Below are 14,191 nucleotides of genomic sequence, written 5' to 3'. Positions count from 1 at the left end.
CCGACCCCTGGGACTCCCACGCCCCATCCAACCACTCTCCACCCCCTGACAGCCCCCCCCAAAACTCCCGACCCATCTAAACCCCTCTGCTCCCTGTCCCCTGACTGCTCCGATCCCTCTCCCCACTCCTGGCCCCTGACAGCCCCCCCCAGAACTCCCAAACACCCCCCCCGCTCCTTGTCCCCTGACTGCCCCCTCCTGGGACCCCTGCTCCTAACTGCCCTCCAGAACCCCACCCCCTACCTAAGCCTCCCTGTGCCTTGTCCCCTAACTGCCCCCTCCTGAGACCCCCCCACCTGTACTCTGCCCAAAACCTTACACCCCCAACCCCCAGACAGCCCCCCCCGAACTCCTGACCCATCCAACCCTCCCCCTGCTCCCTGTCTCTTGACTACCCCTCCCCCCCAGAACCTCCCTGCCGCTTCTATGATCCCCTGGCCCCCTTACTGTGCTGCAGAGCAGCGCGCTCGACAGCGGGGGAGGGGAGCAGGGTCGGAGCTCCAGACGGCCGGAGGCCGAGGCGACGGCCGGCGATCTGTGAATGCAGGGCGGGGGGAGGGAGGGAGAGAGAGGAGGGGAGTGGTGTCAAGTTGCAGGAGAGAGGAGGGGGGAAGTGGAGGATGGGCTTTGGCTGCCGGAGCCCCATGCGAGTGGCACCATCCGGTTTCACACATCCAAACCCAGCACTGTTTGCATTTCACTGTTGTTAGGCAAAACTCTCCCAACACCAGGCATTCATCTGACCAAGAGGGCTCTAAAGAGAGGAAGCTAAATACGAAAATGGCATCTCTGCTTTTCTAACCAATGTTAGTCTAATCTGCCTAGATTTCCAGGTCAAAATTGCCCTCTTTGATTTTAGAACTCCCACTATTTGCTCCAAATGAACTCTTCTCTGCATGCCTCTCCATTCATCTAACAGTGGCTACCTCTTTTTCTTTTCTCTTAATCTGGCCACAGCTGCTCTACCTTGGGAAGGAGAGGACAGGCTGGGAGAGGTGTTCTAGTTGTGTCTGAACTCTTTAAGAGACAGGAATTTATTATTTAAAAAAAGAATTAGGTCAGTATAGCAACAACGAAACCCCATTAAAGTTTTCCATCTGCCTGAGATAGCAGGAACCAAGTAAGCTAAAGATTAGAGTGTAAAAGGGGAGATAATTACTTTTAAATGTAAATTTCCATGAAACAGGTGTCTCAGCTGGAGATGGGTGAAACTTTTCAACTGAAAATGGCAAAAAAATGAAGATTCAGCGACACCAAAACTTTTGGTGAATTTGAGTCAATTGTTTTCATTGGGAAAAAATAGTAAAAACATGGTGTCCAAAAACTGAAACATTCTGATGTCTCCAATTGAAAAAACTTTTTCTTTAAAATTTACTTTAAACATGATTTAAAGAATTAAATGTTGAAGTGTTCAGCCAAAACATTTCGTTAGAACCAAAAATGAAACATAACTTAGATTTGCTGAAAAATTTGAAAAAAAAACGTTTTCAGTTCAACCCAAATAATTGTTTTTTTCAATGTTTTGGAATTTCCAGCAAACCGAGAAATCCATAATTCACTCAGCTCTAGCCACAGCTATTCCTTGGGGAGGATGGCGAGAAGGAAAGGCATGTGGCCTGGTTTTGTTCACCTGCATGTTTTCCGTCTCCAAGCTCATGTCAAACAGATTCTCTGAAAGATACCTTTTACATACCATAAATGGATGGGAGGGGGAAATGAAGCCACCACCTCTTCTCCCTCCCCCTATTTATAGCTCTTTTTGTGTCAAAGTCATGTTGTAAATAGCTCCTCTCCCAAAGGTACTGCACAATGCTTTGAAAAAGTTCTCCTTTGGGGCTGGTTTGAATGCTGAGTTAGTGACATTGGTTTCTCGGCTTTTTCATTTGCAGCAATGAAAGTTTACCTTTTCTCTAATTTTTAAAAACCGAGTCATCAATCTCTTCAATCCCTTCCATAAATAAATGATTCAGATTGCCTTCCTCGTTCTTTTCTTTTCCTTCTGAAAATATTGATCTGGGTACCCGTGTATCTCTTTGATTCTTCTTTGAAAACAATTGTTTTGAAAAGAATTTTCTTTTGCGCTGAGAACATCCTGGGATTTGCCGCTATAAGAGCAAGTGACACAGTTATGTGGTACTAAAGGTAAAGGTTTAAATTATCAGAGAGGGAAAAGCAATGGGGGAAAACACTAGCATAAGGATCAACTGAACAAAACTCCTAGAAGCCAGTACCAGAAATTAGAACTAACACATTAAAAAGGCAATGGGTATAAACGAGACAAATTAAGGAACAAATCAGTAGGCAGGTGGTGCTTAAAAGACATGAAAGTGTTATAACTGCATGTCTGGATGCCACTAGTCATATTATTCTCCTTCACATCCATGTGACCAAAAGGGAAGAACAGACAGTTTTTGGGAAAAGCATCTGCGTGATGCTGCATTTTGAAGAATCTGATCTCTGCACTGATTCAACCCATCCCTTCCCTCTATCCCCAGTACCTTTTCCCAGCTCATTCCCTTTTTAAAGTAAAATATTGGGGAGGATATTACTTCAAGTGTCAGATAATTCTATCAGGAATCACTACTTCTCAAACAACTGATTTCCTGGCTACTGATTCATAGATTCCAAGGCCAGAAGGAACCACTGTGATCAGCTAATCTCACCTCCTTTTATAACACAGGCCATAGAATTCCCCCAAAGTTATTCCTAGATCATATCTTTTAGAAAAACATCTCATCTTGATTTGAAAATTGACCGTGAAGGAGTTTCCATCACATCACTTAGAAAATTGTTCCATTGGTTAATTATCCTCTCTGTTAAAAATGCACATGTTATTTCTAGCATGAATTTGTCTGGCTTCAACTTTCAGACATAGGATCTTGTTACAACTTTTTCTGCTAGACTGAAAAGTCCATTATCAAATATTTGTTCCCCATGTTGGTACCTGGATTGTGATCAAGTCACCCTTTACCTTTCTCTTTGTTAAGCTAAACAGATTCAATTCCTTGAATTTATCTCTATAGCCCATGTTTTCCAATCCTTTAATCATTCTTGTGGCTCTTCTCTGAATCCTCACTAATTTATCAACATCCTTCTTCAATTGTGGGCACCCAGAACTGGACATACTATTCCAGCAGGGGTCGCACCAGTGCTAAATACAGAGGTGATATAACCTCCCTCCTCCTACTCAATATAGGAGCAACACGGGCCAATGAACTAGGAGTTGTGAGACCTAGCATCTATCACCAGCACTGCCACTGACTCACTCTGAGACCATGAGCAAGTCAATTCAATGCACTCTACCTCAATTTTCCATACTTTCAAAGAGGGATAATAATGTGCCCCTCTAGCAGTGTAAACGGAGAAGAAGTGGCCTCCGGAGAATACTCCCAACAGGTTTCCATAAGAGGGCAGGCCAGGGAGGGAGGAAATATAACCAGAGCTCACTACATCTAGTCACTGACTTCCAGGATAGGCTCCACATTTCCCAAAATGTAGGAAATGAAAAAGTGACCTGAAGCCACTTCTCCCACTCTCTACTTCTGACACAAATACAGAAGCAGAGTAATTGAGAATGGGGCTTCATCCCATCTCTGCCATCTCTCTCCCTCCACCTCTGCCCCTTCCTTACACACATTTTCCTGAAACCCTCTCCCCACCCTCAATTATCCTTCTTTTATCGTAAATTGAGACAGACCCATGATTCTTTGGGTTGCAGGAATGGTTTTTGGGTTGTACTAGATACTGCCTATGGGAGGCAACAAGACTCACTGGCCACTGCACTAGAATAGGAATCAGCAGATCAGGCGTCAACTGCCAGCAAAGCCACCACCTTGCCAGCTGACTCTGAGCAAGGCATTTAACATCCCTCTGCCTCAGTAGTCCCAAGTGTAAAATGGAGGCAATGTTTACTCACCTATATGTAGCACTTTGAGAGCTCTGGGTGAGAAGCACTAGGTAAGTGGTAAATGATTATTAAAGCAGGTTCTGGGACTACACAGGTGATAAAAGCAGTGCTTCATTTGTGCCAGGGCTGAGCCCCGGCACCTCATGGCTTGTCAGTTCAGAGCCTCAGCACCTGTGGGTTTGCCACATCAGTTAGGAAAGAAAAAAATTGCTTGAGCTCTGGCACCTCTTTCCTTGCAAATTAAGCACTGGATAGAAGTGAAGAGCAAAGCCAAACCAGAACCACTTTAAGGTTTTGTGCTGTGCCACCCCTTTATGACATGGTCTGAACGTCCATTGTCTTTAAAAGAAAGGCTTCCATTCCTGTTCATTTTCACACTGAAATCTCACCACTATCTTGCCTTCCCTCTTCCATATTGTTACTGCAGGTCGTCAGTGAGTTCTTTGGGGGGCCTGAATGGTGATGTCACCTGAGACGTTGCACGAGCTTTGATTCTCCCTTCACTCAACTGAGCTGGAGAGGGCTGATGCTTAAGGAAGCACAGAGGAATAGGAGGGAGAGCTGAACATCAGGTCAGAGCTTCTTGGAGCACCAATATTCAGATCCTCCAAATCTCTTGCCAGAGTCCTGCACAAAAGCTGTACCTTATTTTTGTTTTGTTTTTCTTTTCACTTTCAAAGTCTTTAGTGTCTATCTGGACAGATAAGGAAGTCAATTAGCCTACAAAAGAAAGTCAATGTAATGTTTAAGTGTCTCTCTTAAGGAGGACATCCAATGTCTGTATTGTAGCTGTGTCAGCAGTGCTTAATTTGTAAGGAAAGCAATTTTTTTAAGTTTCATAACTGACATTGCAACCTCAGAGGTACCGGGGCTGTGAACTAGAGGTGCCCATGTTCAGCCCTGGCACAAGTTAAGCACGGTGTGGCAGACCTCAACTCCCTAGCATTAGGCATTGCTAGGTTGCTTGCCTCATATAAGATATGAATGTGAATTGCCTATATATGATTTTCTGTTACCTCATTTTGATAGGAAACACTCTGCTGGCTCTTAGGTGTTGGCTGGTGCTGGTATCTGTCTCCGTCATCTTGGTTCAAATTCTTTTTCTCCGCAGGAGTGCAGGGTATGCTGCTACTCGATCTGTGATATAAATATTCAATATTTATACAATGCCCAACAGTGTGCTAGACATTTTACAGAAATATGGTCCCTGCACCAAAATAATTTAATGTCTATTTAGATAAGAGGAGACAAGTGACAATGACTATAATCAGCTAAGACACTGAGAGGGGAGACAGATCACAAAAGAAAGGTCCTGAGGTGACTAATGCTTATGTTGACATCCTGGTTGCTCACACGTATGGGTATAGGTCTGTTGTGCAGACCTGGCCTAAGTCTCATTAAAAAGGCACCGAGAAGCCTAAACCCATTGACTGTTAATGGGATATTTGCTTCTAAATGCCTAAATCGTTTTTCAAAATGAGATAAGCTCAAAAATCAGTTAGGCCTGCAATACTTTGTGTAATAACATATAAATACCTATAAAAATCTGGGACAGACACCAAGGTTTGTTTTCAAGATCTGAAGACTTTCAGGTGACAGGTGCTACATTATAGATTGAGAACATCATCTCTGAAAGAAGATCAGAGAGGAAAGGAATTGTTTGTATGTGTGCACTGAAGTTTGTAAGTGTAAATGTTATGTGGAAACTTGACGTTGTAACATGGTGTTAAGCTATGGAGCAGGAAAAAGGAGTTTAATAGAATTCTGTAAGACAATTCAACTTACTTATTCCCTTTGCTTTTCTTGATGATGATGGTGACTCCTATGGCATTCAGAGTAATAGAAATTATGCAAAGCACTTGCCAAATATATATTTTGCTCTCCTCATCAGATACTGAAATGCAAATTAGCAAACACCAAATGTCACACAGAACCCAATGGATGTCAAAGCTCTTCTTATGTTTCCTGTCCAGAAACTGGGACCCAGGAATCATTGAGTTCTAAACTCAATTCTAAACTAAGTGTAGAAAGTGGACATGTTGGTTAACCTCTATGGGTATCAGTTTTTCAAACTATAAAATGGGGATATTCGTTAGAGTAGGTCAATTATTCATGATGAATAAATAATCTGATAATAAAACTTTTCTTCTATTTCTGAATTGCTGATCTCTGGTCGTGTCTTCCTTATTCACAGAACAGTGTACCAGAGTTTATTTGAACAGATAGGGTATATGTAAGCTGTTGACTTCCATTATCGGCTACTCTGAAATGTGATTGGTCATTTGGGTTACATGATTCTGTTTCTGCTCTCTGATTGGATGGAAGATTTTGTGAACAGGAGAATAGGGATTGATGAATAGCCAATGAAGAATAGCACGTAACCTTGTGCCATACACATAAAGATCTTTGTTCATTTTTAAAACAGGTATGAATAATGTTTTTGCATTATTCAGCTAATTCTAGTAATACATATTTCACAGATGTGTTTTGAGGATTAGTTAGTAGCTGTGAAATGCTTTGAAAGTGCTAAGTAGCGATTCATCAGAAAAATTACTATTAGTTGAGAGAGTCCCATGAATACTCATTTATACTGCTATTGCCTCTTAGACCTACTTGAAAAACGGGAAAAAACAGGTTGCAAGTTTCAGAATTTCAAAGGTGCCTCCATTTCACAGAGCTTAGAATGGTCCCTTTTACCTCAAAGATTCAACAAGGTGGGTTTTCAATATATACTTTTAATTTTATTGTCAAAATCATTATTAAATTTTTTGTTTAGCAAAGTTGTCAAATGAAAAATAATGAAAATGAATATTCAAAAAAATCAATTATGTTGAAACTGACCAAAAATGAAAGATTTTGATATTTACAATACTTTTTGTAAAAAAGTTCATTTCTAAAAAATGGCTGCTTTGGTGATCTTTTCTATAAGAAATAAGGTAATTTGTGATGAGGATTTCCTTGAATTTCTTAGTACAGGACATCCTTTAATCTAAAGCTCCAGAAACAGCTCTAGGACTGAAATACCAGGAAAAACTTAGTCTTCTGAATATCTAAGTGTATGTCTACGTGGCAAGGGAAGGTCTGATTTAGAATGGGTAACAATAGCAGTGAAGATGTGGTAGCACATGTGGCCGCTCAGGCTAGCCTCCCATAGGTGCTCCAGTGGGGTTATTTACCCCCTGCCACCATCCAAGCAGCCACAGCCACACTGCTAGTTTTAGCACACTATTTCCATCTAAGCTATCATGTCTCTGTCCACCCAGGCTGAGAAGTACCTTGCCAGCTGCTGTGTGAACATACCAACAGTGTTGCGAGTTGTAACTCGAGTATTACGACTCCCATCTGCACACAAGTCTCGAGATCAAGTTAAGTGGTGTTTTACATTTGCACTAGCTGGCCCATCAGGGGAGCAGGTTGAAATAGGAGTGGTGCTGAAGTTACAACATCTCATTATCAGCTAATCCAATTGCTCTGCTTATCAAAGCACTATGTGGAGCTGCAGTGTAGTAACTCAAGTGCACTAACTTGAATGCACTGTTGCAGTGAAGAGAAGTCCTCAGATACAAGCCATTGAAGAAAAGCAGGGTCCACAGGGAAAATCTCTGGCCAGGCAAGATTTAACCACAACTGTATTCACTGTGATTATACATTAAGAATTTATTTTTAATTCACTGGAAGAGAACCAACCTTCTTTGGACAACTATTATTTTGTTTGGTACGGCTTTTCTCTGCTCTCCACTCCCCAGACAATAATATACCAACACCAAGATATAACCTACCTTCATATTCTTCTAGTGGGTCAATTATCTCCTCTTTCCTTCCCATAGGGTGGTTTATTACACAAGTCAAAGCCTGGAGGTTGTTCGATTGCAGGAGCCTCATAGAGACGTTACACATGCTTGTCACGGTCACGGTACCATTTGCATTCTTAACTCCATATGTCTCAGGCTGGCCAATCAGGATGCCCTCAGGCTTCCATGTGATTTCTGGGGCAGGTTTTGCTGTAGCTGAGCAGACTGCAGTCCGGACCCCCGGGGTGCTGGCGTTCGAAAGGAGTTCAGTTCTTATTGGAGAAATCGCTAAGAGAAAAAGTAGAGTGCAACGGAAATGACAATATTCCTTACACCGTGACCAAAAAACTAAGACATGTGCAAAGTTTTTAATGGAAAAAATCACACTATTCCTGATATGTTCAATATGTTCCTTTCTAGTCTTAGATTTTAATGGTTTATTATTATATCTTAACTGTTTGCTGGGGGGTTTTACGCAGGAGGCGTAGGGTTGGAAATTAAAGAAAATTGGGCCACATGGTACCTTCTTCGCTGCTCCACAGGAAACTCCCTGCACATTCATGTGTCCTGTTCTTGTGATTGAAAAAAATGTGCTGATAAACACTTTTGAGGCACAACCTCCCTGTCCCTAAATCCAAGGAGAGCCCTTTATTGAATTGAGGATCCACATATGGGGAAGGAGCAAGTCAGGAGTAGGCCTGGAGACATCCTTTTGAATCAATCCAGGAGAAAATCCACTCAGAAATAGCTGTATTAACTTCTGAGTGGAAATTCTACATGCTATGGGAGCCCCTTTCGGAGTTGGATACAAGAACCATGGCCAGAAGGGAAAGCCCTGTCAATTCAGCTCTATAAAACAGATCAGTGGTATGTCTCTACACTTATGGCCCATGGACCTAGCGGAACCCCCAGTATCCACATGGATTTTAGGGCATCAGCAATACTTGAAGAAGAACTAACTTCTTCTATAGGAGTATGTGGCACCAGCACCTCCTCAGCTGAAAACTGCTGAGGAATTTCACAAAAGAAACCTTGTAAAGCTTTCCTTCACCCGAGACCTCCTGTGGATTTGATCACAAGGCTGGGGGGAAGGATTGTTTTGCTATATAACCATGAACACAGCTAAACTTTGGCTCTACAATGACTGAAACCAACATCGTCTTTGAGAACCTTGTGTTACACAAGGAGGATGGGGATGTTAGGGAACAAACTGATTCAAACTTGACTGGCTTCTTCTACTGATCTAATAGATAAATATTTCTGTATGTTAGAACATCTTACACTCTTTCATCTCATATCTCTGCTGATCTTGTCTTGGTGTAATTATACATTCACAGCTTTTTGTATTATCAGGTCAACTGCTAGCAATCCCTATATTTAGGTTGTGTAATTTTTTACTTTATAGAAGAATGAAGTGTTTTAGACGCTCTAAAACCTTCCTGGTTTGCAGCAACCCTTTGAAATTCAGCAGGGGGAAATCCCTCAGGCTGGAGAAGTGACTTTTCTTTGTCCCATGAAATTCCATTCAGGCTTAGCTGAGTTCTCAATGGTTAAATATCACCATTCCCTTTCTCTTGTTTGCCAAATTAATAATCAAATACATGAACACTGAACACCAGGCTCATACCACTGCCAAAGCAGCAGCAGACGCACCAAACTAGGAATGGCCGTGAGAACAGCTGAAGCAAGAAGTGTCTTGGAACATCTGGACTGGACAGAGCCCCTCAAACATGCCCAGAATCTCATCTCTCCCAGACTGCTGCCCTAGCATGGAAGAGGAGTGCCTGTCTCCTGGGGAGAGGGAAGAAAGAAACCTGGGCAGGGACGTTTTCCACCCTCTGGACCTAGCACATAATACCAATGGTCCTTTCCCCCTCTGGAACAGCAACCTTCTCCTGCTGCCAGCTAATGAAGTTAGTGCTGTGGTGGTAGCAGTCTGGTGCAACAGCAAAGGCTCAGGGATCCAATCTTATTGATGATACATGAGAGGTTCTTGTTACAGGTAAACCCAAGATAATTTGTTTTAACCTTGTCGTTTACTAAACATAGGAAATTACACTAAAAGACTACATTAGAAGAAAGTTATTTAACTGTATTAGTACCCGCTTGGGCATTATACATGAAACAGCTTTTAATTACATGATCACATACTTTTTCTAGACTACATCGGCCTCCTTCAGTGCAGTGCGTAGGGGAGAAAGAGAGGGTAAAATTAAGGTTGTTTGGTGATCATAAACGTGGAATTTTTTAACTTTTGAGTTCTTGACTTTGCAACCTTCAAAACATTCTTTAACACAGAACACGTACAACCCCCTCCGCCCCCACTAGTTGGTAGAGGTTTAGTCAGAGGTACCACAAAGACCATTTTCAAGTTTAGAAATAGTTCTTGTGGAAGAGTTTGTATACTCAACATATATTTTTAGGTTAATGAATTCAAAATGATGAAATTTATACTATGCAGTGTTGTTGTAGTCATGTCAGTCCCAGGATAATAGAGACACAAGGTGGGTAATGCAGTATCTTTTATTGGACAGACTTCCGTTGGTGAGAGAGACAAACTTTTGAGCTCACACAGAGCTCTTGTTAAGGTCTGGAAAAAGTACTCAGTGTCACAGGTAAATACAAGAGTGACATACTATACCTTCGGGGAACGTCTTGTAATCCCCATATTCCTCATCTGTATGTAATTGTGATCTTGCATATAAAGCAGCCCATGTGAGGTATCGGGAGAAACGTTATGATCTGCTGAAAGTGATGTTTCTATCCATATCTGTATATCATTAATGCATATGAAGTTATGAGAATTGTGTTGTGTGGTTGTCACGAAAACATGCTGTAAATTGGGAAATCAGCCAGATATTAGCAACAGCAAGGAAAGTAACCAATGCTCGGGCGGGGTGTGAAACAACCCATCAACAGGCATTGTCCAGCAAGAGAGCTACAATTCAATGACTCACCTGTATAAGGCCCCACCAAGGGAATTGCTCAACCTTGCCTGGGGACTCAGCAATGCCCACCAGACATGCCTGGACTTGTGTTCCACAAGCACATGGGACAGAGGGTATAAAACAGAACACAGGGGGACCATGCTTGTCCTTTCTCCTGCCCTCACCTATGCTGCGAGCAACAAGGACACTGTGAAGACTTAGTTAAGACTCCAACACAGAAGACTGGCCCAGGTTTCAAGGATGAAATCTGCGTACTATGAACTGCAATATCCAGTGAGGTGAGAAAAACTGCTTAAGCTAGACCAGTGGTTCTCAAGCATTTTTTTTCCACGGACCACTTGAAAATTGCTGAGGGTCTCACTTGATCATCTTTCCAAATGTTGTTTGCATCATTAGCTAACCATTGTAACCATTAGCTAACCATTGGATAAAAGTGCTATATAAGAAAAAAACCTTAATGATAATAAACTTTTTTTGTTCTACAAATAAAAGCACACAACTCTCATTTTAATATCAGTAGTCTTACCTTTCAAGTGTGATGGATGTGCCCTCTCTGCCCCACAGCACCAGCCCCCGATCTGGGGCTGAGAAGGAGGAGGGTCTCTCCCCTGCTACAGTAGCCACAGAGCTGAGGCTGGGAAGGAGGGCCTTTTCTCCCCAGCAGCCCAGCCCTGGAGCTGGGGAAAGTCGCCTCTTTCTCTGACTGCCGCAGCCCTGCACGTCCCAAATGCTCCCCACCCCCTCTTCTCACCCCACTGCCACCTTCCACCTACTCCTTAGTCCTCCCAAGGCCATCACCTCACCTTACATGTGCATCTTCTCCAAGGTCCAGGCACCTAATTAGTGGAGCCACGCCTGCGCAGCTCCACTAATTAGGTGGGTGGGCCCTTCATTCTCTTGTGTGCGGCCACCCAGGCACGCACCTTAGAGAGAACTATCTGCGGACGACCTGAATGGAGCTCACGGACCACTGATGGTCAATGAACAACAGTTTGAGTACCTCTGAGCTAGATATTGCCCAGTCTAATAGGGTTGAGAATTTAGACTAGTGCTTCTCCAGGCCAATGGGGGCTGCAGGAAGGAGCGTGGGCCGAGGGATGTGCTGGCCGCCCTTTCTGCAGCAATGCCTACCAGACATGCCTGGACTTGTGTTCTACAAGCACACGGGACTGAGGGTATAAAACAGAACACAGGGGAACACGCTTGTCCTTTCTCCTGCCCTCACCTATGCTGCGAGCAACAAGGACACTGAGAAGACTTAGTTAAGACTCCAACAGAGGAGACTGGCCCAGGTTTCAAGGATGAAATCTGTGTACTATAAACTGCAATATCCTGTGGGGTGAGAAAAAATGCTTTAGCTAGATCAGTGGTTCTCAAACTTTTTTTTTTTTGCGTACCACTTGGAAATTTTTGATGATCTTTCCAATTATTGTTTGTACTGTTAGATAGCCATTGTAAATAATAATAATTAACGTACAAATGAAAGCAAACAACACATATTTTAATATCAGTAGTCTTACCTTTCAAATGCAATGGATGTGCCCTCTCTCCCTTACTATGGCAGCCCCAGAGCTGGAATGGAGGGGGGGGTGTCTCCCTCTCTCCCCTACCTGCGCTTCTCCACTAATTAGGCGGGTGGCCCTTCATTTTTTCATGTGCGGCTGACCAGGTGAACACCTTAGATGGAACTATCCGTGGACCACTTGAATGGAGCTCGCGGATCACAGTTGAGAGTTTAGATTGTGTGATAATATTTTAATTTATATTGGTAACTAATTCTGACTTTTTTGCCTGTTATTTATAATCACTTAAAATCTATCTTTTGTTGTCAATAAATTTGTTTTACTGTTTATCTTTACCAGTGAATTTGTATAAACTGTTTGGTAATCTGCTCAGGTTTGCAAAGGCTGGTGTATATCCATTTTCTATTGATGAAGTGTTGAACCAATTAATACATTTGCACTGCACATCTTGAGCAGTACAAGATGGTATATTCCTGAGGTACAATGCTGGGAGCTTGGGGGATTTGGCTGGTGGATTTGGCTGGTGCCTTTCTCTGTGTGATTCATTAGTTACCAATATAAATCTAGCTGGCTTTGGGGCTTTTCATGTGATTGGGCTGAGTGATAACAGTGCCTGGAGGGGCTTGCTGCTTGTCACTACCAAGGCATTGTGAGAGACAGCCCAGGCTGGAGAGAGTTAAGGATGTACAGCCGTTTCATAGTCCAAGGCTGCACCCCGGGGAACCCATGACAACAAAGTTGAACAGATAGTTTAGCATAATTTTGCTAGATACTGAAAACTGTGGTCTTAATAAAGCATTTTTGGCTTATTTCTAAGGCCCTACTTAATTGTTGATATTGTGGAAATTGCAGAACCCGCATTAGGCTTCCACCATAATTTTGACAGCATGAGCCCCTGCTGTCCGCTCCGGGCAGAGCGCGGCTCGAGCTGTTAGCTTTTCCAAATTATTGTAAATAATATGGGTCCAGTACTACTTTTCCATGATTTTCCATGTCTTGTCTGAAACTCAGTTGCAATTAGTTGACAAGCATCCCGTCACTTAAGTATGGACTTAATTAATATAACAATCTGTAAGCCACTATGACTACAGGGGTGTTAATGGGTTACTGCACCTTGAATGGTCCCTTAGACTTAGAATAGGTGCTAACTACTTATGCTAAACAATCTGTTCAACCTTCTGTTTAGCTGTGACACTCCCACACCTGAAGAAGAGCCCTGTGTAGCTCCAAAGCTTGTCTCTCTCACCAACAGAAGTTGGTGCAATAGACAATTACACGGACATTCTGTGTCCAATCACTAGAGGGCGCTGCACCTTAGAGAAAAAAGGTTTAAAACTCACATTGTACAATGAGGCAAGTTTCTCTGCCGAAGAAGCCATATGGAAATGCGTTGAAGATGCACTTATAACATGTTTCATCCTCCAATGTCACGCCACGAAAAGTGATGGATGATGCTTTCAGACTTGTATCATTGAAACAAATTCTCTTATTGAAAGGCCCTATGGATTTAGTTCCATGTGCCTTGCTGTAGGTAGCTATGTTTTTGAATGAAGAGCCTTCCAACTTCTGCCAGGTGACTTGTAAAACATCCAAAGAGCATGTGAAGTTACATTTCAGGGTCACATCTTTACCTAAGGCTGCTGCAGGAACTCTCTCACATCTCACTGCTTCATTGGCACCTGGAAACAGAGCCACATCAAGGATCACATTAAAAGAGAGTCTGCAACGTCCACAGAGGAAATCTCTGCGACAGCCCTGGGACACCACATTGGGCATGTGTGTATTTTACCAAGTCCCCGGACCACCGTGTGGATGCGGTATGCAGCTCAGACACTACCAGCTGCCTAAGTCTTCTATGCAACAAATACACTACAAGTGTTACACACTGTCCTTGTCAGTGTGGTCATGGGAAAGTAATAATTAACACAGCATGAGGTTTTTCAGGCTAGGTTAACAACTGGTTATAGGCAGGCTAGAACAGGAAATGCTATATATGATCCTTGTTTTCCCCAAGTAATACAT

General features: G+C 42.8%; 1 protein-coding gene across 1 annotated transcript; it reads right to left on the bottom strand.

The window, feature by feature from the left end:
* Positions 1–438: 438 nt before the first annotated feature.
* On the bottom strand, positions 439–13,960 carry LOC135982379 (nectin-1-like). Its single transcript, XM_065588795.1, has 5 exons — positions 13,510–13,960; positions 7,687–7,986; positions 5,693–5,801; positions 4,924–5,044; positions 439–2,105 (listed from the first exon to the last, which is right to left on the bottom strand). Exons 1-5 carry the CDS (start codon positions 13,943–13,945, stop codon positions 1,911–1,913), a joined length of 1,161 nt encoding a protein of 386 aa, XP_065444867.1. The 5' UTR covers positions 13,946–13,960; the 3' UTR covers positions 439–1,910.
* Positions 13,961–14,191: the final 231 nt, after the last annotated feature.

The sequence above is a fragment of the Chrysemys picta genome, chromosome 1 (assembly GCF_011386835.1).
Source record: "Chrysemys picta bellii isolate R12L10 chromosome 1, ASM1138683v2, whole genome shotgun sequence".
In the NCBI taxonomy this organism is placed as follows: Eukaryota; Metazoa; Chordata; order Testudines; family Emydidae; genus Chrysemys; species Chrysemys picta.
This window is presented reverse-complemented; position numbering and strand designations above follow the sequence as displayed.